This window comes from Cynocephalus volans, chromosome 8 (genome assembly GCF_027409185.1).
Source record: "Cynocephalus volans isolate mCynVol1 chromosome 8, mCynVol1.pri, whole genome shotgun sequence".
In the NCBI taxonomy this organism is placed as follows: domain Eukaryota; kingdom Metazoa; phylum Chordata; class Mammalia; order Dermoptera; family Cynocephalidae; genus Cynocephalus; species Cynocephalus volans.
This window is the reverse complement of record NC_084467.1, coordinates 116,451,432-116,476,787: the sequence shown is the minus strand read 5'-3', so window position 1 is coordinate 116,476,787 and position 25,356 is coordinate 116,451,432. Positions and strand designations below refer to the sequence as shown.

The 25,356-nt window shown below is 37.5% G+C and overlaps 1 protein-coding gene across 3 annotated transcripts in view; it reads left to right on the top strand.

Moving 5' to 3' along the window:
* SPTA1 (spectrin alpha, erythrocytic 1) overlaps window positions 1–25,356 on the top strand; it is a 61,991-nt gene that overhangs the window by 6,372 nt on the left and 30,263 nt on the right. For all 3 annotated transcript variants that reach the window (XM_063103900.1, XM_063103903.1, XM_063103902.1), the window contains exons 6-23: window positions 1,984–2,117; window positions 2,653–2,797; window positions 4,215–4,369; window positions 5,339–5,474; window positions 5,593–5,694; window positions 7,192–7,329; window positions 7,939–8,049; window positions 9,564–9,641; window positions 9,781–9,936; window positions 11,360–11,564; window positions 13,023–13,204; window positions 15,709–15,952; window positions 17,182–17,304; window positions 19,918–20,135; window positions 20,981–21,073; window positions 22,838–22,975; window positions 24,152–24,300; window positions 24,933–25,119. In XM_063103900.1, the coding sequence (XP_062959970.1) occupies window positions 1,984–2,117; window positions 2,653–2,797; window positions 4,215–4,369; window positions 5,339–5,474; window positions 5,593–5,694; window positions 7,192–7,329; window positions 7,939–8,049; window positions 9,564–9,641; window positions 9,781–9,936; window positions 11,360–11,564; window positions 13,023–13,204; window positions 15,709–15,952; window positions 17,182–17,304; window positions 19,918–20,135; window positions 20,981–21,073; window positions 22,838–22,975; window positions 24,152–24,300; window positions 24,933–25,119 (2,694 nt within the window). The remainder of the gene's footprint in view (window positions 1–1,983; window positions 2,118–2,652; window positions 2,798–4,214; window positions 4,370–5,338; window positions 5,475–5,592; window positions 5,695–7,191; window positions 7,330–7,938; window positions 8,050–9,563; window positions 9,642–9,780; window positions 9,937–11,359; window positions 11,565–13,022; window positions 13,205–15,708; window positions 15,953–17,181; window positions 17,305–19,917; window positions 20,136–20,980; window positions 21,074–22,837; window positions 22,976–24,151; window positions 24,301–24,932; window positions 25,120–25,356) is intronic.

Below are 25,356 nucleotides of genomic sequence, written 5' to 3'. Positions count from 1 at the left end.
TGTGTATATATATTTTTACTTACACACGATATGTGTGTGTGTGTATAATGTACATAAAATAAATAAACTCTAAAAGTTGGTTATATTGTGATTTTCCATTTATGGTCTCATTATGATTGCACTTCTGCAGTGGGAATGACTTTTCTGTATTTATAGAACCAGGATATCAGGATAAATGGGTACTGCAGTAGGGAGATAATTTGTTTCCGAATTTTTTCTAGGCCACATTTCCAAAGTCCCTAAATTTTCTCCCTTCACCACTTTCTCTTGTTGTGGAGGTTATTTATTTATTTATTAATTTCTAACAAACCACCACAAAACTTAAACAACAAATATCTTATTGTTCATGATTCAGTGAGAGAGCTATTTGAGCTGCTCAGATGGGCTGTTCTGATCTCACTTGGTCTTATGTGGCTGAAGTTATTTGGATGCTCACTTGGGATGGAGGCTCCAACATGGCCTCAATCCCATGTCTGGGGCCTTGGCAAGGATGACGAAGGCTTTCTTCATGTGGCCTATTGCCATTTAGTTTAATATGCTTCTTTATATATCAGTGTTTCAAGAGGATGAGAACAGAAGCTAAAAGGCTTCTTGAGGCTTCGGTGCTGGATCTCATAGAAAATTACAAATTACTTCTGCCACATTCTACTTCTAAGCAAGTCAAAGTCCATCTCAGATCCAAGACATGAGGATACAGACTACACCTTTTGAAGGAAGGTGTGGCAAAATAACATGGCCATTTTTTTTCAATTGCCACAGAAAGAATGAATCCAACACAGAGTATATCCTCTGCTCTTTTGGAGAGTATATATCACTATAATAAAAATAACTATGTACTCAAGAAGGAGAATGTAGAAAATTATCTGGAGAGGCTTGAGAATGGGAATAAAACTAGGAAGAATGGGTACAGGCGGAGTAGGGAGAGTTGGGCATACAGGGACTTCTCAAAATTGCAAAGTATCAAAACAGGCTGATACTGCTAGCTTAATCTAGTACTCATAAATCTTATTGCTCCAGATGATTTGTGAAAATGCCTGAAATTTTCTGTAAAGTCATTTGTATAAGTATGTGTGTATAATTCTGGGAAAACAGAAATAGCTTTCATTGTATTCTCAAAGGCATCAGGATGGCTGTAGAGCTAGGGCTAGGGTCTAGTGCTCACAGACCCCTCGAGCCCATTCACAAACCCTTCACACGCAGGTCTATGAGCTAGGTAACAGCAGCAAGGTCCTTGGAGCCATAGGTGAAGAACACACATGTCTAATACCTAGGCAGTACAAAGGAGAAACTCAGAAACTCAACTGCTACTGGCAAAGTCCAAAGAAAAACTGAATCTGAGCAGCTGCCAGCAGAGTAAACATGCTCTATTTTTAGACGTAAGCTCTCTGCTGGCCAGCTTGCTTCACAAACTGAAGAACACACAACAGCAATAACTAAAAAGATGCATTGGTGCACATGCACACTAACTCCACCCACACACAACTTGTTTACTAAGAAATTAGAATGTGCTGCTCAACCCCCAACCAGACCTGAGTGAAGGGAGCCTCACTAAATTATCCTATTTTCCCCACAATGGCAAAAGAGTTAAGGACCACAATACTAGAGTTTTGGAAAATTAAGCAATATTTCACAAGGGGAATGTTCTCTTCCTTTACTTACTTTCCAGAATTTCCAGGGGATATGACAGGTATCAACAAGATGGAGCTCTGAAAATAACATCAGGTCTGTGCACCCTGTATTAGTAGGCTAGTCCAGTGCTGAGGGCACAAGATGCAATGTTTGGAAGGCTGATTTTCTAGGCTTTGGTAATATGGATGAGGCAATACAGCTAGGGAGAAGAACTATGGTGAAATTCAGTGTCTGGCTACAATGACCATTCTCCACTTCTGGCAAAGAATGAACCAGTGCAAAATGAGCAGTATTCAATAATTGTTTTGTATAACTTCATCTTTGCAAAATTCTAGTGTTAGTTTCCTTTCACAGGAGAACCATCCTGAGCTGCCCTTGATTAAGTTAAAGCAGGATGAGGTGAATGCTGCCTGGGAGCGTCTCCATGGTCTGGCTCTCCAGAGACAGAAAAACCTGTCCAGTGCTGCAGATCTCCAGAGATTCAAAAGGTATGGATTTGGCCATAGCTTTATAGAAAACATTGAAATAGCACCATGTTTGTCATTTGTATTGGCCTCCATCTACTCCTGTTAACAATTAGGGGTCAATACCTCAAACTGAAGTGAATCATGTGCTTTCCTTTGAGACAACAAGGGAGGGGGCAGTTAAGGAATATGTGGCCCAGTTTGTAGCCAATGTTGTGGAAATTGGAGTCCAGAGAAATGAAAATATAGCACTGGCGAATTAAGAAAAGCCGATTAAGAACTAGATATGGGTGGAAGGTAAAGTTCGGGAGAAAAAAGGCATTCTTGAAGAGCTGATTGCGATATGTAAAGCTTCTCTGGAGGCTCAACCATCAGGAGGCCCAGGTCCCTAACATCTCAGTGAAAGAACTAACAAACAAGAATCTTCTGCGTTACTTTTGGCTGATACATAGGAAGGCAGAGTAACTGCTACCTCGGTGAACTAGGCTGGTCCTCGCTGTGTGTTCTGCTGCTGTTTGCCCCTCAATGCCTGCCATCTTCTTTTGTTAATGTCTGGTAGGGATGTGACTGAAGCCATCCAATGGATCAAGGAGAAGGAGCCTTTACTTACCTCTGAGGACTATGGCAAAGACCTCGTTAGCTCTGAGGCACTGTTTCACAGTCACAAAGGACTTGAGAGGAACCTTGCAGTCATGGAGGACAAGGTAAGCCACTGTTGGCAAAATGGCTGGCCCTTGAGCTAGAAGATGCATCTGGCAGCCATCTTGCCTAACATTGTGCCGCCAGAGGGAACAATAAACTTACTATTTTTAATGAAGGAGAAATTCTGCAGCACTTGCATATACTTCCTCATTCTATTTCATAATTTGTACGTGGATACTGGATACTCCTTATTTTTATTTAAATAACTTTATTTAAATATACATATATATGTTTTAAATTCTTCTCTGTTTTATGTAACATGTTTCATAATTTAAAAACAAAAAATACATCTCCTATAATGGTTTCCCAGTTTCACTCAGTAAAATACCCCGTGGCCAGAGAGTCTTTCCTTTCATCTAACCACACTTTCTTCTGTTGCTGCTGAATACTATTTCTTTTTGTCCTTCACTCGGTAGATCATAGAAACATTTTTTTTTTCCTCCTTTTATAATAAACTCCAGGACACTTAAAGCTAAATCTACCTTTAGGTTCTCTTTTAACCGCTGGAAAAACTCCATTCCTGTATCTAGAGGAGTAGACACAGACATACTACTACTTGGAGCAAGACTGTATTCTTGAGTGATTCCCATCTTCTATTTTTTTTCCTCACAACTGTAGCCATTATTTAAACCAAACACTACCAACTGAGTGCCCACAGGGGAGTCAGCCCACAGAAAAATCCACACTAGCTGTGCTTTAATTATTGCCCTATCCCTGTGTCCGGTTTCTGCAAACGTCTGCTGTTCTACTTATGCTTTTATTCTCCCTTATTGTTTTTGGTCTTTTTTCCCTAATAATGAATACTAAAACCCCACAATTTGATGAATACTGATAATGAAATTCTAAACCTCAGACAACACCCAATTATTATGCAGTATAATAAAGTGACTAATGGTAACACGTGGTGAGTTACCCATATCTACATTTTGCCCTAATAACTCTTTTTCTCAGGAATTGTGCTTAAAATGGTCTGGTATTACTGGACTTTTCTTGGCCTTCTGGGCAGAAATGTCTGACTCCCACAATAATATTTAGGAAAACTATGGGGTTGGGGGTGGTGAAGGACAGACTTAGGTCTGAGCCTTGCATCTGACACTATCTAGCTGAATGACCATGAACAAATAAAATACTTTACGTCCTAGCTTTCACATTAAAGGGGAATAAGAACAGTTTCTACCTCATAGTAGTATTAAAGAACATAAAATGAGAAAATGCATGTAAAATGCTTAGACAATGAGATAAAAAGTACTCAGCAAATTATTAATACAGCATATTAATATATTAACATAGGCATAGCAATATAAATATATTTATAAATTAGTATTCATATGATTGTTTTGTTACATACCTCCCACAAAACTTTGTCAAGAATCAGAGTACCTGGATTTCCTACTTTTTTTTTTTTTTTAAATCCCAAAGGTGAAGGAGTTATGTGCCAAAGCAGACAAGCTGAAGCCTTCTCATCCTTCAGATGCACCTCAGATCCAGCAGATGAAAGAGGATCTGGTGTCCAACTGGGAGCACATCCGTGCCCTGGCTACTAGCAGATATGCAAAACTGCAGGCTTCTTACTGGTGGGAGAACCCTCCTCTCTATTGCTCTGCCTATCTCTACAGGGCCCACCTATAATAGAAAATGCAGAAATGAGGATGAATGGAGTAAAATAGAGAGGGACTCAGCTCTTCTGCCTGCTCAGTAGAGGCAACAGAAGTTTTAATTTTCCAAAAAAGTCCTCTGTGGGCTCATGTAATACAGTACTCAGCATCACACCTCCACTCATCCACGTCCCTCTGTCTCCCCCTGTTTGTGTAGTTGTAGGATGTTATGAAGTGAGAGCATCTGAAGTAACATTTCAAGATCTTGGCTATAGTTGAGGAGCTGAAATAAAGCCCTAAGCTAAAGAGAATCAAAATAACTCCAAAATTATCCCCTGGATGTAGGTTAAAAACTTATGAAACACCCAGATAACCAACCACCTTCTCAGTAGTTAATTCTTACAGTTAGTTACTAGGTCACCAGAAGATGGTGTTTATCTTTTTGTTGATTTAAAACATAATGGTGAGCATTTAATATTTATGAACAGGTAACCGTTGCTTGCAGTTTGTTTTATATTAACAGAGTTAAATTTGAGCTAAGATTCATGAGGAATCCTAACCCTAATTCTAGTCCCTTCTTACCACAAGGTGCCTCCTGTTATTTACCTGTCATGTGTTTATTTATTGGCTGCATTGTGAGCACCTCACTCTATTTCAAATATGTGTGGAGTAGGTGTGGCTTTTGGGGGGTGAAGATGTAATGCCCATGTGTTGCGTCACACGATGACACCCTACCCTATGAACACACAGCCTGGGGTGGAGGACTTACAGCTGTACCACTGAAGGAACTCTGACTGTAAATAACAGGATGTGCATCAGGGGAAGGAGAGGGGTAGGATTATTGGAAAAGAAGCACCTAGCACGTCTTAGCTCAACCCAGCCCTAACTGTTCAAAGTCCCTTCATATCCATTTTTTACTTCCTGTTCTTTAACTCACCTTCCCCACAGGTACCAGCGCTTCTTATCTGACTATGATGAGCTCTCAGGCTGGATGAAGGAGAAGACTGCTCTGATCAATGCTGATGAGCTGCCCACAGATGTGGCTGGAGGGGAAGCCCTGCTGGACAGGCATCAGCAGCATAAGGTAGAGAGGAGAAGCCTCCCCAGTATGAGGAGGGAGAAGTGATTTGGCTCAATGCCAGGATTTCCAGAAGGTTTCTTGCTTTTGAGACATTTTGAGACATTTTGTCTTGTGACCATAGCATGAGATCGACTCTTATGATGACCGATTTCAATCTGCTGATGAGACTGGTCAAGCCCTACTGGATGCCAATCATGAAGCTTCTGATGAAGTTCAGGGAAAGGTAATCTGGTTTTAACAGTTTCTGCAATCTTGATTACATAGTTAGCACTTACTTAACCTGGTAATAGTATGGTAATCTCTGAATGGGAAGAGGATAGAAGTCATCTAAACATGTTAATATGGACCCAACTTTTACACTGCTCTCTTCCACACACTGCTTTAGCTAAACTGAGTCACTTGGAATTCTCAGGACACAATGTATGCTTCCTCACCTCTGAGCCTTTATTTCATCAACCTTCTGGCTTTACCTAATTTGAAACCCCCATACCATTTTGCTGCATTACATATGCTCTGTTCTATCACGTTCCCATCCTCGTCTCTAGATTGTAAATTCTGTGAGGACTCTGCACCTCATTCATCTTACAGTGCATTTTCTTCCTTCCTCTATACAATCTCAAGTCGAACTGTTTTTTCCTATATATGTGTGTCTAAAATTTACATTAAATAACAGAAAAACCTTAAACACTCAGAATTCCACTGAATGATGAAATCAGGCTTGCCATCAAGCTAATCTCCTGGGTCATGGGGACTTACCTCGGCTCCCTGACCCAGAGCAATTTTGCCCCAGCACTGAGTCATCTTGGCACTCCTTGGAATGATAATCACAATAAGACTGACATGACTCTTTGCCTCTCCCTAGATTCCAAGCACAGCTTCAGGGCTGTGTGAAGGATGAGGTTGAGATAACAATGTTTTGAATTGCCCCAGAACTCTGTGAGAACATTATAATATAGATTTTTATTATTAACAATTTTTGACAGAAGTAGCAGAACCCTAAATCCTTGAAAATTTATCTATTATACTGGGATTCTGAGAATTTGTGCTGCTTTTTTTTTTTTTAATGAAGTTAATACAGCAGCACCTATAAATAGCTGGAATTTCTTGGCAGATGCTGGGACAGAAGCAAAGGATTTTTTATGGGTCTGACTATGTCTCCCTTCTCTTTTCTTAATTGTTCTTATTTGTTTTCAGAATAAAATGCAAACTTCTCAGTCTAATATTTTAAGTGCTCTATGAACCTGAACTGTATCAAATGTCCACCCTTTTTTTAAACACTGCATTTTTCTCTGGATTATATTGTATAATCTAACAATTTACCTAGAGTCCCAATAACATCATTTGCGCATGGTATTATGTTCTTTAACAATCCTGATACTCCCTCTCTGTCCTTTAAATTTCAGTTTGGTACAAGACTTTCCATACTTTCCCATACATCTACTCTCTGGTTCTTCCAATCGAAATGAATCTTTTCTTCAAATATATAAAGTCCTTCTTTCTTTATACATATAAAGTGTCTTGTACCTCTTTTATGGAATTTATGCCATTTTCCCTTTACTATGGTTATTAACATAGATGTCAGAACCTTAAGAGAAAAGTCTGTTTCCTATTTAGTTTTGTATCTTTCAGAAAGTTTTGCCTTCATTTGCTGCTCAGTAAACGTAAGATAAAACAAATTAATTGAATGTCTTTCTGATACATTATCTTCTCCTTTCTAAAGATGACAATACTTGCCAACAACTGGGCTGCCCTGCTGGAACTGTGGGACAAGCGTCAGCATCAGTATGAACAATGCTTGGACTTGCACCTCTTCTACCGAGACAGCGAGCAAGTAGACAGTTGGATGAGTAGACAAGAGGTAACAGAAATGGTCCAGCCTCCCTCTGGAAGTCATCCCCCAACACCCTGCCATGACTTCTATCAGTATCCTCACTACCACTTCTGTAGGCCAAAGCTTGTCCTGAGAACTGGAGGGTAACAAAAAGAAGAAAAGACGAGCCTCTCCATAAGGCTCCTGTAATTCTTTCATGGACAAATGAATATAAAAATATTCAAATGCATAGCACACAGGTCTTAACCACAATTGAACATAAGGCAAAATGAATATGAAGTTGGCAAGCTTTAGGAAGAGAAAATTGTGATGAATCAGAAAAGGTTTCCTAGAGGAGGTGAGTTGTCCTCCTGAGGTAGTCTTGAGAGTTCAGAATAATGCCCAAATTAGTTGGGAGGATTTTGTGTAGACAGACCCAAAGACATAAGTGAGAAAATTATATGAAGCATTGGGAAGGAGGTCTCTGAAGCTCCTGCTGTTTGAAGTTAGTTTCCATATGCTATCCCAATTTGTGCTAATTCCCACCTTGCTCTCCAACCCCCTTTCCTCCTTCCTTAGTCCTCATCTCAGAGATACTCCAAGAGGAATGTTTCTCAACAATGAGGCACAGCTGGGATGTTTTTCATTTTTCTACAGGCCTTTCTGGAAAATGAGGATCTGGGAAACTCACTGGGCAGTGTAGAAGCCCTTCTTCAGAAGCATGATGACTTTGAGGAAGCCTTTACTGCCCAGGAAGAGAAGATCACAGTAAGAGATGGTCTCTGGTTTGGGCATTTGCTTCCTTCCTGTTTGTATACATCATCTCACACAATACCTGTACTTAGATGGAATCATTCCTACAGCTATCAGACATAGCATGAGGACTATTCTTAAAGTTACATCCCTTGTTTTATTGTTGGTAATGCTTATATATATATTTAAAACTCTTTGATTCTATAAAGATATAAACTGATAGCATAAAAGCCCAAACTTAATACATATAATTTGAAAAAAGAAAAGAGAAAACATTCAGAGACATAATCATACCCATTTTTATCAATATATTTCTTGTTCTACAAAGCATACTTAGAAAGTTTTTCAAGATAACAGGCCATTATTATTTCTGCTAAAGTACATGATTGTGTATTACTTTTTCTGCAATGAATATAGAAACTATTGGATCCATAGTCAATATAGAATTATAATGTCAAAGTTTGAAATGTATTCTTATCTTAGTTTTTCCTCCCTAGTAATATCTTAATATGGGTTTCTTATTTTTAGTAGTATCTAGTTATATATAAGCAATATCGACCCTTTTCCTTTATAGTATATCTTTTCTTTATAGTATATGAGGGTACTTCAAAAAATTTGTGGAAAAATAGTATTAAAAGATACTATGAATATTTCCATGAACTTTTTGTTGTACCCTTCATATCTTTATCTTTGTGCTTCTCATCTAATACTATTACAAAGTTTTTCTGTTAACCTTAAGTTACAATGTCCCAGAAAAGTAGTCAGTATATAAGCAGCACTCAGAGAAATGTGAGGAAGACTTCATAGGTCCAATATGATTATGTCTTTGGCTGTCTCCTAGGATAGTGCTGACTTAAAACTCACACACACACACACACACACACACACACACACACACTTACACACCAGCAACAACCAAATTCTAAGTTTTCCCTGTTAATCTTCAAACAGTATGGGACTTAACATGCTTGTTGTATTGATTTTCACTGGTAAAAGCTAACAGTGTAAAACAATTTATTGTTTATAAAATGCTATCATTTATGTTATATCATTTTCCTATTCCAACCAATTAATTAATTCTGAGCTCTAACAATTTGGGGGTTTATGGTTGACTATGGGTAAATATTTACCTCTACAATTTCTGACTCCCCTCCCCATGTAGCTGTAGATATAGATACAGATAACAGATTGATGGATGGATGAGAATATAGATATACAGATAGACAGACTGGCCACTAGGCATGGCTCTTGATGATTTAGGAGAAGATCAAATATTCACCTTGCAGTGACATCTGGATTCATTTACTGTAACCTGGATTTTAAAAATATTGCACACAAAAAAGATAATTGGCATGCCTGAGGTATATATTTTGAAATACAATTTATAACAGAAATCAGAACTAGGGCCTAGATCTGAAACTCAAACCTGCCCTCTTCCCACATTGCTATGCTTCATCTTTAAACAGCTACCCAAACTGGGGTTACTTACTCAGTAATTACTGAGGGAAATCTACTTTACTATTTTTCAGACCTTAGATAAGACCGCAACAAAACTGATTGACAATGACCATTATGATTCAGAGAACATCGCTGCTATCCGTGATGGGGTATGTCCAAGGGCTCAGAGCTCTGCCTGCCTGTGCACTGGGGTCAGGGAAAGTGTTGGGAGCATGGTGACCAGGGAGGGCAATAAGTCTCATGTGTCCATATTTGGTTTTGCTGACAGTTTACTTCTGGTTTTTGCAGCTGTTGGCCCGGCGGGACGCCCTACGTGATAAGGCTGCCATTCGACGCAGATTGCTGGAGGATTCATTGCTTCTGCAACAGCTGTATCAGGACTCAGATGACCTCAAGAACTGGATCAACAAGAAGAAAAAGATGGCAGATGATGAAGATTACAAAGTAGGCAGAGTTTTCAGGCCCTGGATGTACTCAGGAGTTAGTTTCTTGAAATTACAGTGTTGGAGATAAATGGACCTTGGTATTCAGCTAGTAATCCTCATTTTATTGATGAGGAAACAGAGACTCAAAGAAGGGCAATGACTCCCTTAAGGTTATATATCTAGTTAAAAACCAATAATCTAGATTCTGGTTTTCCTGTGCCCTGCTGTCCCTCACCCTTTTCCTCTGGCACAACTTCCAGTGGTCCTTAAAAGAATGTGGGGAGGGAGGAAATGCTCTTTATCTATACTGTTGCTTTATCACCTCTTCTGCTCCCCTCTGCATCTTTGTAAGTGGAAAAATATTGTGTCTAATCCCAATGATACATTCAAATTCTTTGAAAGTTACTGGGAACTCAAAAGTAACGTAAGAGTTTGGTGTAGTATAGATTTACACAGTTTTGTAGCTGGAAGGGAACAACATTTTATTTTATAGAAGAGGAAACCAGGATCTGAGTTGAGTGGTGAGTTGCCCAAAGTTACCTAGTTATCTAGTTACGTTAAGTTATTTAACATAAAGCATGAACTCTGGAGAAGGTGAACGTGGGGTTGAATTCTCACCATCTACTCTTTTAGTTTGTATAACTATGGATATTCCTGAATTATCTCTGAGCTGTAGATTTCTTTTCCTTAGGATTGTACCAAAAACATATTTTGCACTATAGTTTATATATAAACTATATGCATATAAAGTATTTTTTGGAATATAAACTATTATGCGTACACATGTATACTCACAAGCCTTCACCTTTGCGGCCAGAGCTAGAATTAGTATCTTGATTTCTAGGACAATACCTACTGAAAATTGTTTACTTTTTCAGGTATCATTTAGTCTTAAATGTATACTTTTGATCCTTTGTTTTTAGATCTTAATAGAGCTGTGAATATCATATATGTATATGAGTACTTCAAAATGTAGTACCCTCTTATAAGATATATAATATTCTGTGAAACTAGGTAATATGTGTTTGCATTCTCTAGAGGAGTTATGGTTCCAGTTTATACAGAAAAAGGAGATTTTCTCTGTATGGCATAAATAGAAAAATGGCTTATGTACTAGGGGAGGGATAGAAAACAATTTTCATCTTTCATGTCAGCTCTGATTGATTGTTAATGCTTGCATGGAGTGTCATATTCAAAATAATATTCAGCTCATATCTAGGCTCAGTAGTAATAAAAGCTGGACTTGTTAGCCATGTCTGTCACATGTATACAGGAGAGACTGGCAGCATGACTTTTCCAAACGTTGTACTAGGACAGTTCTTCTTTGTATCCTCTTCTTAGTGTACAGTTAGATTTATAGTGAGAAGTAACACCCCATCTTCAAAATTTCTGCCCCTCTTTTTTCAAGTAACAGTTCCATTATTTTTTTCATCTTCTCTCAGGATGCACAGAACTTGAAAAGCCGGGTTCAAAAGCAGCAAGTCTTTGAACAGGAATTGGCAGCTAATGAGATCCTGCTCAATAAACTGGAGAAAACTGGCCAGGAGATGATTGAGGGCAGCCACTATGCCTCTGACAATGTGGCTGCTCGTGTGAGTGAAGTTGCCAGCCTCTGGAAGGAATTGTTGGAGGCCACAGCCCAGAAAGGTTAGATGAAGGGGTTTTAGTGGAAGTCCAGTTCCTACATTCTGAAACTTATCTTTTTCAACTTTACCACTATGAATTTACCTGGTAAACTTTATGAGAGAGGATGCTACCCTTTTGCTTCCCTGTGTCTTCCTTCTGTTGGCCAATCAGTTTTTAAAATCCAGCCTACATTTTTCACAGTAGGTATGAACACAACTTTTGTGTTTTCTTCATGTATGTAGGTTATTATTTTTTTTTGGCTGAAATTATTTTTTATTTTTATTTTTTTTTAGTTTTCTCCTATATTTTTTCTTTCTCTTGAATAAATATTCATGAATCATTAATTCAGTATTGGCTATGTACTTAAATCTAATGTGCTTAAATTTGGTTTTAAATATTTTGTTTTTATAAACTAGCCAAGATATTATTACCCAGGTCATTAAATTGGACATTAAAAGACTGTTGGTGTCACAAGTGATGTTCTTACAATATTTCATTCTAATAGAGTTTGATCACTTTTTGTAGTTTTTGCATATCTAAAAGTGTTCAGGCTCTGCTGTAAGCTCTTAAAAAATTCCCACATGTCTGCTTGAACAGTCTCTACTTATATTTTACCTCACCTCTTACTTTGAAAAATTAGTCAATTGTCAATAGTTAACACAAATAAAGACATTTCTATGTCAGTGTCCCTCTTGTTATGAACATCATCTATAGACACAACTCTGCCCTGGCTACAGAAGAGATATGTCATACTGATTTTTTTCTTTTCTTTTTTTTTTTTTTTTGATGGCATCTTAACTTTTGGTTAGGAAAACAAAATCCAACTTGGCTATAGCCAAGATGTTGCTACTATTCCCATCATCAGGAGACACAGTAATTGCTTAGCAGAGATGATGTAAATAATTGCTGTAAAGTCATAGAATAAAGAATTTAGCTGAGCACAGTGTGAATAATCAAAACATTTTCTGGAAGAGAAAATTGTGTGGCGTGTTTTCTGATGAAGGACAGGCACTAAAAGAGGAGATAGAAAAGTTCAGTGAAAGACATTTATAGAAAGAAACTTCAAATTTTAAAACTGAACCAACCTCACATTTTCTTTTAGAAACCTCACATGTTTCTCTTAGAAAGTAAGGAGGTTGAGTTTTAATCCCTATGAAAAATAGATATGAATAGAGCGTAACAAATGACATAGGAAAATACCCAAGATGGTTAAAAGCTGACATGGCAATACTATACCTCACCAGGGAATACAGCTTACCATTTATTTTTGTCTTGAGAACATTACTATATTCAAAAACAGATACCATCAGAATTTAACAAATTTAAGGCAACTTCTTGTATAATCACATGTGAGACAGTTGTCATATTTTTCTCTTTGGAATAACAAAATTTAATACTGCTCCTTAAGTTGAAGGAAGATATAGTATAGAGAAGAGCAGTTATAGTACCTATTGTCTTATACCTGATGTCTTTTCCCAGGGACCCAGTTGTATGAAGCTAACAAGCAGCTGCAATTTGAAAATAATGCAGATGACCTGAAGCGCTGGCTGGAAGAAGTGGAGTGGCAAGTCACCTCTGAGGATTACGGGAAGGGCCTGGCAGATGTACAGAACCTACTCAGGAAACACGGCCTCTTGGAGTCAGCTGTGGCTGCTCGTCAGGTTTGTGCTTAGCTCTCTGGCCAATTGTTGGCAACTGATGTATATGCTCTGAGCATATCCATAATAAGTAATTATTCGTACTAAAAGAGCAATAGAGCAAGGAACCAAAGGTAAAAATTATAAGTTTTTAGTTGGTCAACTGCCTCTTCCCAGTATCTCCTCCAATGCAGTCATTCTGCGGAGTGCCATTTGTCGGAACCCCACTGCAGATGCAAGACTTTATTGACTCTTCCAAATATAGCACTGTTCTCTCAATCCAGAAACATGGGTTTTATACAAACCCTTGTCACTTGCTAGTTATGTGAACTTTCATAGGTCATTTCACCTCTTCATTCTTTACTATCTTCGCCTGTAAAATAAGGGTTTTGAGCAAAATTGCCTTTTTCTTGTTCTGTATTCTTTGATTCAAAGCTTGAAAATGGCTTTAGTCCTACTATTTTTTTTTTTTTTTTTAGTTAGGAAACTTGAAACACATAGAAGTAAAGTGACTTCCCCAGTGTCACAGAGAAAATTAACAACAGGGGCAGGACTATAATCCAGATGTCTAGGCTCCTAGTTTCAGGATTATTGCCCCCAACATCCCACCAGATGATTATTTAAATAAATTTATCCAATAAGTTTGTAGACCATGGATACTATATTTGAGTTTTGGGAGAATTCAGTAGATATCCACTCCCATCTAATTTAATTTTCCATCCCAGGAATCCTAACTTGTATTTAAAAATAATTCTGCTGTTCCCTAGAAGTTACCACTAATCTATCTTGTTAAAATGCACTTTCATGATTTCTGCTCTGGAGTTACTCTTAGTTAAGTATAAAATATAGAATAATCTACCGAAAACAGAAAAAATAAACAAATAAAACAAAAAACAGTCATTTATATAGCTTTCAGAATAGCTTGATGGGACTTTAAAGTAAAAATGGAGGTCAGAAAACCATACAAATATGGCTTTGAAATCTACATGAAAGAAGAGAGTTTGGAACAGATTTTCAAAAGAGGGAAAGTTAAAATTTGTGTTTTTGTTTAAAAGTTTAATTTTGGGGTTGAATGTAAACAAAAAGAAGATGAACAGAGTATGTGGAAACACTTAAATAAGAGTGTGTGCCCCCATTTGGGAAAGATAGGGCAGCTGATCACCAAAAATTGGTTCTTCTAGTGGGAGTAAGGACCGAGATATGATACTTGTGAAGGAAACATTAGATATGGAATGTTAAAGTTGGAAAAGATCTGTAATATCCACTGACTGAAAGTCTTTATTATACCTATATAGATGAGGAAACTAAGATCACAACAGATGAAAGAGCTTTCCCAAGATCAGAGGGCAATTGACTGGCAGCCAAGAATAGAAGCCAGGTCTCTTATCTCCCTAACTTGGGGCATCTTGCACTATATTAGAGGTTTTCAAAGAGTACAGTGCAGTGGATCCATAATGATAATAATAATGAAGATGCTTGAATATCTCTCTATTATACTATAAAGTTTTCCAAAGTGTCCTAAGAAATGAGAACTATTGGATAATGAGAGATTTTAATTTTAATTATTTATGGAGCCTTTAATTCTTCATGGATAAGTGAATTATATTTTCAGAAACTATTGAACAATATTTTGCTCCAAGTTAAGGAAAGATAGATCAAAAACTTTATAGGTTGGACACTGGATGGCAAAATAGAATATGTAAAAACCAATGCCTGACCATCCTCTGTCTCTTGAATAACTTATCTTATGTACAACCCCCCCAATAAACAAACCAAACAACCTGATGAATAAAAATATTGGGTACTTTGTTTCTGCCAGGCCAGCTATATACTAACAATATTATTACTAATAATAATGGAATTCATCTCGTATCTATTTTACCATACAGGCATATAACTAAACTTTTATTTCTAGGTAGATCCTTCAAAATCCTGTTTCTATATCCCTCCTTTCTTAGATATGGCCCAATTGGGAGCAACCAGGTCATGGTCAAGGCAATGCCTTTGCATTTCTCTTTCTGAGGTTCTGACATTTGTTTTGGTAACACCACGTTTTGTCTTGTAGGTGTTGTTCATGCTATGCAACACACTTAAGCCTCAGAAGTTTCCATTTTATTTTCAATTATGCTCAATTTAAAGGAGAGAAAGAGTAGGGGAAGGAAACTGAGATAGGAAAAGGCTCCCACTGTTTTATTTGAGGCCTCAATCTATCAACACACTCAAACAATTAGAACAGAACTGTGCAGTTCTGACTTTTTTTTATTTTCTTGGAGCACTCTATAAATAATTTTGTCCTTTCTGAAATGTAGTTTGAAAACTACTTTCCTATAAATAGCTCTTAGCTTGATGAGGTGATCTTTGATGTAACAACCCCTCTCACTCTATTCACTGATGCAATGGAGATTCTAACAGAGTCTACATATGGGAGGTGATTCTTTCACCCCCCTTCCATCCCCAACCAGGAGGAATTCCAGTCCCTTTCTGCTGAAGGATGAAACTTCCTGAACCTCATTCTGTTTATTCCTCAGGATCAGGTGGACACCCTCACAGACTTGGCTGCGTATTTTGAAGAAAAAGGCCATCCTGAATCTGGGGACATACGGGCAAGGCAGGAGTCCTTGGTGTCCTGGTTTGAAGCTCTGAAAGGGCCACTAGCCACCCGGAAGAAGAAGCTCATTGACCTACTCCATCTGCAGCAAATCTGCAGAGACACAGAAGATGAGGAGGCCTGGATCCAAGAGACTGAACCCTCAGCAGCTTCTACCTACCTTGGTTAGTACTGTCTGAGCAGTCTGAGCCATAAGGAGAAGACTAAGGTCTGTACATTGTTTGAGGGATCAAGAACACAGTAATGAGGAGGTAGAAACTTTGCTTTCAGCTTTTCCTTCTCAGACTCACAAAAATTTGTCTGGTCCTTCACAAATATTTATAAATTTTTAAATCATATGAAAAAATTCACTTCCTAAAACCACACATAAGCAATGCCCTGAATTTAGGGCCTCTTGAAAGAGCTAGAGTGTCCAGCTTTTTTTCTGCTGCTTCTAAAACTTAAGTTATTGTGAAGGTCCTTGACTGAGTAGTCAAGGCTAATATTTGAGATACCAAGTATTTTTGTCTAAGTTGTTGGTGGCCGCCTTTTATGATCCGCCTATATGATCCACTACAATAAAGTGGGTGAAGTAGCAGATAAAGTTCATATTTTTCTATCCTTTGAAAGCTATTACTTCACCAATGTCAGTGCCCAGACAATTACATTGAAGTATAGAAAAAAACATGCACATAAATATAGTACAACTTTGTACACATATATTGGGAGTATTTAAGAGGAGGACCAGACAGTGATGACAGTGGAGGGTTAGTCTGGGAAAACAGAAAAAGAAAAGCTTATGGTTTATAATAAAGCTTAACATATTGCCTAATGTTAGGCAACAAGCAAGGCACTTTTTATAAGCTATTTCTAATTTTTACAAAGAAAACTTCAAATCAGTAATACAAGGGTACTTCAAAAAGTTTATGGAAAGATTCCTGTATATTTTAATTCTATTTTTCTACAAACCTTTAGAGATACTCTCTATTGTACCTTTTTCATGGTAAGAAAGGTTATGTTTAGAGGATTTAATAACTCTCTGAAGTTTATACAAATTAGCAGGCGGCAGATTTTACCTTTTACACCACAATACACTGAGAGAAAATTGGTTGCATGATATTGGACATTTGAGCAAAGAGTTACTTGCCTTTCTACCAATCTTCCAATTAAAATGTTGATTTCTTCATTATCTTTTGTAGAATAATAAATTAAATTTTCTTACTACAGAAAGGCAAAGGAAAGAACAAAGCTGAGTAGAGTTAATTCAGACAAAAGCTATACATTTCAGTAAGCCCACTCAATGATTAGAACTTTAAAAAGAAGAACCTGTAGATCCAAGAGTTCTAAAAAAGTGAGGTACACCACTTCCCTACACCGGGATAATCCCAAACCTTGAAATTCCTTTTCTCTGTAGGCAAGGACCTGATTGCCTCCACAAATCTTCTGAACAGGCACCAAGTCATCCTGTCAGACATTGCCAGCCATGAGCCACACATCCAAGTGATAACACAGGCGGGAAACAAAATGGTAGAGGAAGGTATGTGTGACTCAGATTGACTTGCTAAACCATCACTATGCCACTTCTTCTGGGAAGAAGTTTGTACAATCTTAGGGCTTCAAGAGAACTGAAAAATATCTGATCTATTTTCCCACCCAATGAAGAAATTCCTTTTGGGTGTTTCTGACAGATGGGTATACAGCTTTGTTTGTTTATTCCAATAGTAGGAATCTCCCAATCACACGAGCCAGTCGTTTCTATATTTTTTTAAGCCAAAATTATTAAAACAAAATATTTTTACTCTAATCATCAACATGCTTCTTCGTAGAAGTTACAGAATTCAGAAACTAAATTCTGAAGCCCTGTAAGACAAATCCAGTATCTTTCCCAGGTGCGAGCTTCCAGATCTGTGAACACAAAACTGAGGTTCCCAGTATCTTATCTTCATGGTAAACAGTGCCATTTATTTAAATTTCTCATTTTATATAGTTTTAATACCTCTCTTCATCTTGGTGTTCCATATTCAGAAACTGCTACTGCTTAAATACAGTGTTCAGGACAGAACACAGGCCAGTTGTGGTATAAGCAATGCAGAACACATTGGGATTTTTCCTCTTGCTTGAAGAATTAGTTGCCGCCAGCAGATATCCAGTTTTCCAAAGTGCAGATTAAAATTCAGTTTTCAGAGAAAAAAAATCAGATACCAATTGAGTGATTCAAATCAACAGATGTTTACTTGGGATTCTTCATTACTATAGAAATATATCCCTTTTTTTTCTTCAAAATCTGCAACTATAGTTGTGGATTTTTGTCTATTACCCCTTTCAGTTCTATCAGCTTTTGTTTCATGAATTCCAAACTCTGTTTTATATGTATGTATACACTTAAGATTTTTACATCTTTCTGATTAACTTAAATCTTATATTATGAAATATTAGTCTATTTCTGGTGATATTCTTTGTTCAGAACTCTACTTAGTGTGACTTTAATATAGCCACTTGAGCTGTCATGTGATTATTTTTTGCATGGTTCATATTTTTTTTCATCATTTTGCTTTTACTCTGTTTCTTTATATTTAAAGTGGATTTCTTACACATGACATTTAGTTAGCCCTTGCTTTTATTTTATCCAATCTTGTGATCCCTCCCTTTTAATTAGAGTTCTTAGACCATTTACACTTAGTGCAATTATCAGTATGATTGAGTTTAATTGTAGCATTTTGCTATTTGTTTTCCTTTTGTCCATCATTTCTATCTTCTTTGGATCAATTGTATATTTATTATGATTTAATTTTATCTTCATATTGGCCTATTAGCTACTGCTCTGTTTGTGTGTGTGTATGTGTGTGTGTGTGTGTGTGTGTGTATATGTGTGTGTTTATTCTAGTGCAGTGATTTTCCAATTGCGGTTTGGAGTTCTTTATTTTACCTTCATTTTTGAAACACATTTTCACAGAAATTTCATTAAAATTCTTGGTTGAAAGTTTCTTTCTTTCAGTACTTTAAAGATGCTGCTACATTGTCTTCTGACTTGCAGTTTCTGATAAGTCTGCTGTCATTACTGTCTTTGCTTTTCTGTGTATAATTCATCGTTTTTTCTCTGACTCTTTTAAGATTTTATCTTTATTACTGGTTTTCAGCAATTTGATTATAATACAACTTGGTGTGGTTTTCTTTGTTTCTTTAGCTTGGCAATCGTTGAGCTTCTTGGATCTTCTTTGTTATGGTACTTCCAGAGCAGACTTTACTCTGGAAATAATTTAGAGATTAGTCTGATACTAAGATATTACCCTTCTGAGGAATCTGTCTCACATATAACAATATCTTTCTACTTTAGTGAGTGCTAATTTGAACTATTTTCAGCCCTACATGAGCCCTAAAAATTGTTTGGCTGCTGCTTTTAAGTCACTCTTTTCTCACCCCCCTGGAGTTTCCCTTCACAGGAGTGCAAATGAGTTGTGAAACAGTCTAAGGAACCTCTCTTCATACAACCAGTGCAGCACACTTTTCTTTGGGACTCTCTGCCACACATGTTTTAGTTGTTTTGTCTTTTCCAAACTCTGATTTCTGTCTCCTCAACTCAGTGTGACTGCTAGGTTCTATATGGGTCCACCCTCCAGCAGTACAGCCTAAAAACTGCCCAAGGCATAAGCTGTGGCAATTACAGGACATATCTCATTTCTTTCTCTTCTCTCAGGAGTCAAAATCCTCTACCCATTGTCTGAAAATCACTGTATCTTACAATTTTCCTGTTTTCTAGTTGTTACGGTTGGAAGAGTAATTCCTAGAACAATACATCTTTTACGGGCAGAAATAGAAATTTGTTGATTTGTTCTGTTTAGTCTAGAGGAGACATGTTTTTGGACCTCTGAGCATTCCCCACATGTGGGTGTTCTGTTTTCAGGTCTGTATTTCTTAGGCTATACCAACAAATTCACTATCACACATACAAATTTTCCCCCTATTACCACCTATTGCTGCCTAATCTCATTCAGGACATTCCAATTCCCAGGCAACTTAAGAAAAATACAACATTAACTCAATGCAGCACCAACCTCATGCCTCTCTTTTTTACTGTCAGGTTATCTAAAGGACTAGAATATGATAGACATTAATGAGGGTCATACTCCACTTTTCTATAACTACTCCATAGGACACTTTGCAGCAGACGATGTGGCCTCTAAGGTTGAGAGTTTGAACAAGAATATGGAGTCTCTCCATGCTCGAGCTGCCAGGCGGCAGAATGATCTTGAGGCCAATGTCCAGTTCCAGCAGTACCTGGCTGACCTGCATGAAGCGGAAGCATGGATTAGAGAGAAGGAGCCTATTGTAGACAACACTAATTATGGGGCTGATGAAGAAGCAGCTGGGGTAAGGTGGGGGTAGGAATCAACATTGTCTATTGAACACTCACCAAATGTTACTAAATTATTAATTTAGCGTTTGCTTAGATTGTAGACACCTACAGGTTCTGCTAGATTATTTGGGATTTCCGCAGTGATCCCCTTTGGCCCTTGTTTGCTAGGATACCCTCATAGTTGTCAGGGATCTCAAAAGATATGCCACATTTTTCTAATTGTACAGAGATTCATTATAAATTATATAGAGATTATACAAACCCAAAAGGTGTGAACAAAGATCCATGCTTGTCTTGGTCCCATCCCAAACTTCCCAGAGTAACCTTGGGATTTCATAAACCAATCATGGTTTTAAGATATAGGCATCTTAGTAATTTTATTGAAATAAAATCAGACAGACATGTTGGGGTAAGAAGAATCTCAAAGGTCATAATTAGTCTTTATATCCATTTGTTTGTTTTGTTCATTGTCTATGGGAAACTGATATAGTATTTCACAAACATTTTACACTAGAAATAATTGAAGTGTGTATTTAAAGTCACACTAATGTTCACGCTACAATGTAACATTATCAACAAAATCCTCTTTCAGCTATGATGTATGTTGATAAAAACACTTTTGCAAATTTGAGTTAATTTGGTTTTAGCAAATATAATGAAATTTTTATTCATTTATTAATTTCTATTTTCTTGAGTCTTGCAAAATTAGGGTCAAAAGTAACTTTTTAATAGGTGGAAAATGGCTCTTATCAAGATTTAAGACAATTAGCATAACCGAAATAATAGTAGTAGCATCCCTCAAGTGTGCTTAGTGTTTCTCCTATATCAGTTCTCAATATCTTCTTATCAACAAATCCAGGTTCTTCTGAAGAAGCATGAGGCCTTCCTAGTGGATCTTGAGGCATTTGAAAACATTATCCAAGCTCTCCGGGAACAGGCAGAAGCCTGCCAGGTAAGAAGGACATAGTGATGACAGGAATCACATTCCCTACTACAAAGAAGAAAAAATTCTCTTTATCACTGATTTTTACTTCCTACAACCAGGTAAATAGTTGCAAAGAAAATACTAAGTTTTATAGTCCTTACAGGCAGGAATGGTAGCATCTTTGTAACACCTGCAGAGATTTAGTCCAAGAGACGTTTGTGAAGCTTATTATTATGTTCTCATTGATGTCTTTTTTTGGCTTTTCTTTTCTTCATTTTTAAACTCTGCCTTTCTTTTTCTTTCTTTTCTTTGTCTGTTTCTCTTCTTCTTATTTTCTTTCTTAATTCCCTTCCTTAGTTCCTTAATTGTTCTTTTTTTACTATTATATACCAACACATTAAATATCTACCATATACAAGTATGAAAAAAAATAATCCTGACTTGCAGAAAAATTACAGTTTATTAAGGAGTAAGAAATTTAAACAATAAGTACATATAATAGATGTATAAACAGGAAAAAGAGTCTCAAATTAAGGAATCTTCTGTTCTCCTGAAATAAGACTGCTGGAAGTTAAGAAAATTTTAATAGCTAAGGTAAACCATTTTATCTGAGTTACTAAAAAAAAAAAGAATGGTTTACTGTTCAGTCTATGCAAAGAAGGCTTTTGTAGTTGAATAGCCAGGAGAGCAAATGCACCAAGAAACAAAAGTATTTGGAAAATGGGAAATGCAACTGGTTGAGAATGTAGGAATGGCAAGAGCACAGGGTGAAAGACAGTGTCATAAAGACTGGTAAAGCTGTAATCAGATAAGTCACATAACAGTGTCGTCTGTGTGTTGTTGAAGAAAAAAGAGGCATGCTTTTTACATCAAGGAATTCTTTCTAAGGAGAGGCTTTGAATTCACACACTTGGAGTAGACAAAAAACATAGACTCAGCAGGTCATGTCAGTATATATTTACAGAGCTCCAAAACTATGCCTTCACCAGGCTGTGCACGGTGGGTGCCCGAACAAAAACAGGTGGACTTATGCATTGTATATTATGAGGAAACACAGCACTTGGAGGATATGAAATTAGAAAGATCTGGAGGAGAGGTACAGCTTCAACTCCAATCTGAAGAAAGGATGGGTCATTGCTTAGGAAGAGGAGTTATATTTTTCTCATTTTTTCAGAAATATATTTGAAGAAATTAAAAATCAGAGAAAACTCTACCTTGGGGTGCAGGTTGCTAGCTAACAAGAGACACAAGATATTCTTCATGATCTAAGTTATGACATCATTTAAAAAAATGTTTTGGCCTTTCTTCTGACGTAGATTACTAATTTCTAAAAAAGAAGGTCCAGAGTTCCTTGACAAAATAAATGACTTAAAGGCCAGGGGGATTGTCAGTGGAGGCCCTGGGATAGGGGAAGGGTATGACAGATCTTTCACTTTCTCAAACAGTTCCCTGACATGTTGATGGGTATAATTCTTTTGGCTCCTCTTAGAGAAGCATATTACCCCTCCTGCTTTACGAACCAGTGGCTTGGAACAGCTAATACATTTCTGACAAACTAAATATTTACCTTTTCACTTTGTTTTCATATTTCCCAACCTGCCTGTCTCCTGGTAAGTATTAGAGTGGAGCGGTATCTCTGAAGAACGCATAGTTTAATCTCTGGCAGCCATGTAGGAGGTTCCAGTCAGAGTCTGCTCTCTCCTGTGAGGCCCCAGGACTGCCCGCCACTGGTAGGCTGTACACAGAGATATTCCAGTGGGTGACTGACATCTGCTTCCTGCTTTCGTTCAGCAACAACAGGCTATACCAGTAGAAGGTGCTGCTCGAGAAGAGAGGGTGGTGGCTTTATATGACTTCCAGGCCCGCAGCCCTCGAGAAGTCACCATGAAGAAAGATGATGTCCTAACTCTGCTCAGTTCCATCAATAAGGTGGCTTTTCCTTTTAACCTTCTTCCCATCAACAAAGTGGCTCTTCCACAGCGGTCTCTCCTAACCCTGTCAGATGTTCATATTTTTACCACCCAACTTCTTTTTATCACTTTATTTCTTAAATAACTTGGATTTATTAAGTAGTATCTTTTTTTCTAGGTATTGTACAATGTCTTTTAAAATTTCAATCCCAATTTTACAGTAAAAGAAATGAAGAATTAAAGAAGTTAAGCAATTAATCCAAAGATATGTAGGGCATAAGTGGCAATTCTATAATATATTTACAGGACTGAGTTGTCCCTTTCTTCCCGTCTCTTTACTTGTTCCTTTTCTGTGCTAGTATTCCTAGTGCCAACACAACAATGCCTGGCATTAGGAGGAGGCTTATTTCAACTTGACTTTCTTTAGACCTGTGAGAGCAGTGATCAAATATTGGCTGGGATTTTTAACATATTTTTCATAGGAAATCAAGTATTTTTTTATATTCTAATACCTAATTAACTTACAAAAATTCTTGTAAGTCAAGAAGAGATTTGGGGATATTATTATTCTTAAGATAAGTGAATTTTTTGGAGAGGTAAGATATTTTACTATCAAATAAACTGTGTGCTAGTCCTCCTTTGTCTTTTCCTAGGCCTCTCCATTTTACCACATTATTCTCTGAGGGAATTAACTCCAGAGTGGTTAGTATAGCAACAATCAAAAAAAAAAAAAAAAAAAGTATTCATATCAAATAATTTCAGGACAATTTTTAGGACCTCTGCAAGAGGACTAGGGGAGGAGAAATTTTTGTGCAATATTGTCACATACACATGCTCCGTCCCAGAAACCCAGCTGGATTCTGGCTCCATGTGCTTTTGGTGAATTCCTGGTTAACAAAGTGCCCCATAATTAGGACAGTTGTCTTTGGTTTTTGAAAACCTCCCCAGTGTTAACTGTCTGACATGAAATGTCAAATTTCTTGATTTCCGAGGCTTGTCTCTGCAATTTTTGTAACTTCTCATTTACTTTCTTTGTGATATGTGAAAACTATATGTCACGCATAAATGACAGTTAGCCACTCTTGGCCATCAGCCTGTGCCTGTAACTAGATACTTAATTATCAGAGTTGAAGTCTTCTCTGTTTGTGGCTTTTTCAAGAATTAAGGAAGGAGTGGGGGTCTTCTCTATCTTCAGGACTGGTGGAAGGTCGAAGCTGATGATCACCAGGGCTTTGTCCCAGCTGTTTATGTCAGGAGATTGGCCCATGACGAGTTCCCCATGCTCCCCAGGAGGCAGCGAGAAGAAACAGACATCTCCCAGCGTCAGGAGCAGATTGAGAACCAGTAAGTTCTGCAGGCTGGAGAACTGGACAGCAGTTGGACAAATATTTTCTATTTGCTGGAGACATTCTCTCATGACTCTGCATCTGATTGGTTAGAGATGCCATAGCAAATTCACAGATTTTAAGAAATGAAAGCAAACTTAGGATTCTTCCAATCCTTCAGTTTTTACATGAGGAAAGGAAACTCGAGAACTGTTAATCAATTGCCTGAGGCCAGACACTTAACAGAACCATGTCTTCTGATTCCCTGTCAGCATTCTTTCAATGTTACTGAAAAGTCTCCTGGCATCAATATGAACTTTATTTACTATACCAGATGGTTTCATAACCAGTTGTCAGTTGGCATGTAAAAATTTCACTTTTATAGAATGTGGAAGGAATGTTGCCAGCCACACAATCAGGTCTTTGAAGTTTCTATTATTTTTAAATGTAATACTGTGTGTTTGTCTCTCTGCTCCCACTGCCTTTTTCCTTCCATCTTTATTTCCTCTTCTCCTTTACTGATCTTCTTTTTATTTTCTTCCATTTCCATTTTGTCCCTTTCGTTCTTTACTTTTCTCACTTTTCCTCTGCTATTCTATGTTTCCTCCATCTTTATTCCACTTTTCCCATTTTCTTGACTTTTTCACCCAGGTACTACTCTCTCCTTGATCGGGCAAGAGAACGTAGACGTCGCTTATTGCAACGTTACAATGAATTTTTGCTGGCCTATGAGGCAGGAGACATGCTGGACTGGATCCGAGAGAAAAAGGCAGAAAACACTGGTGTGGAACTAGATGATGTCTGGGAGCTGCAGAAAAAGTTTGATGAGTTCCAAACGGTGAGAAAGAGGAACCTTTTTCAGGCACCTTTTTGAGGGTTGTCATTGTTTCCTTTTATCTCATATCTTTTCCTACATGACCTTTTAATTTATTTCACATTTTTTAAGTATCCTCCCAGAGCAACTAAGAGCTTCACAGCTCAGATCTTCCTGTGGGTACTGTGGTTGTCAATAACTGGATGGGGAATGCAGAGGAAACAAGTTACCCTAACTTTGCAGCCTGCAATCACTATCATT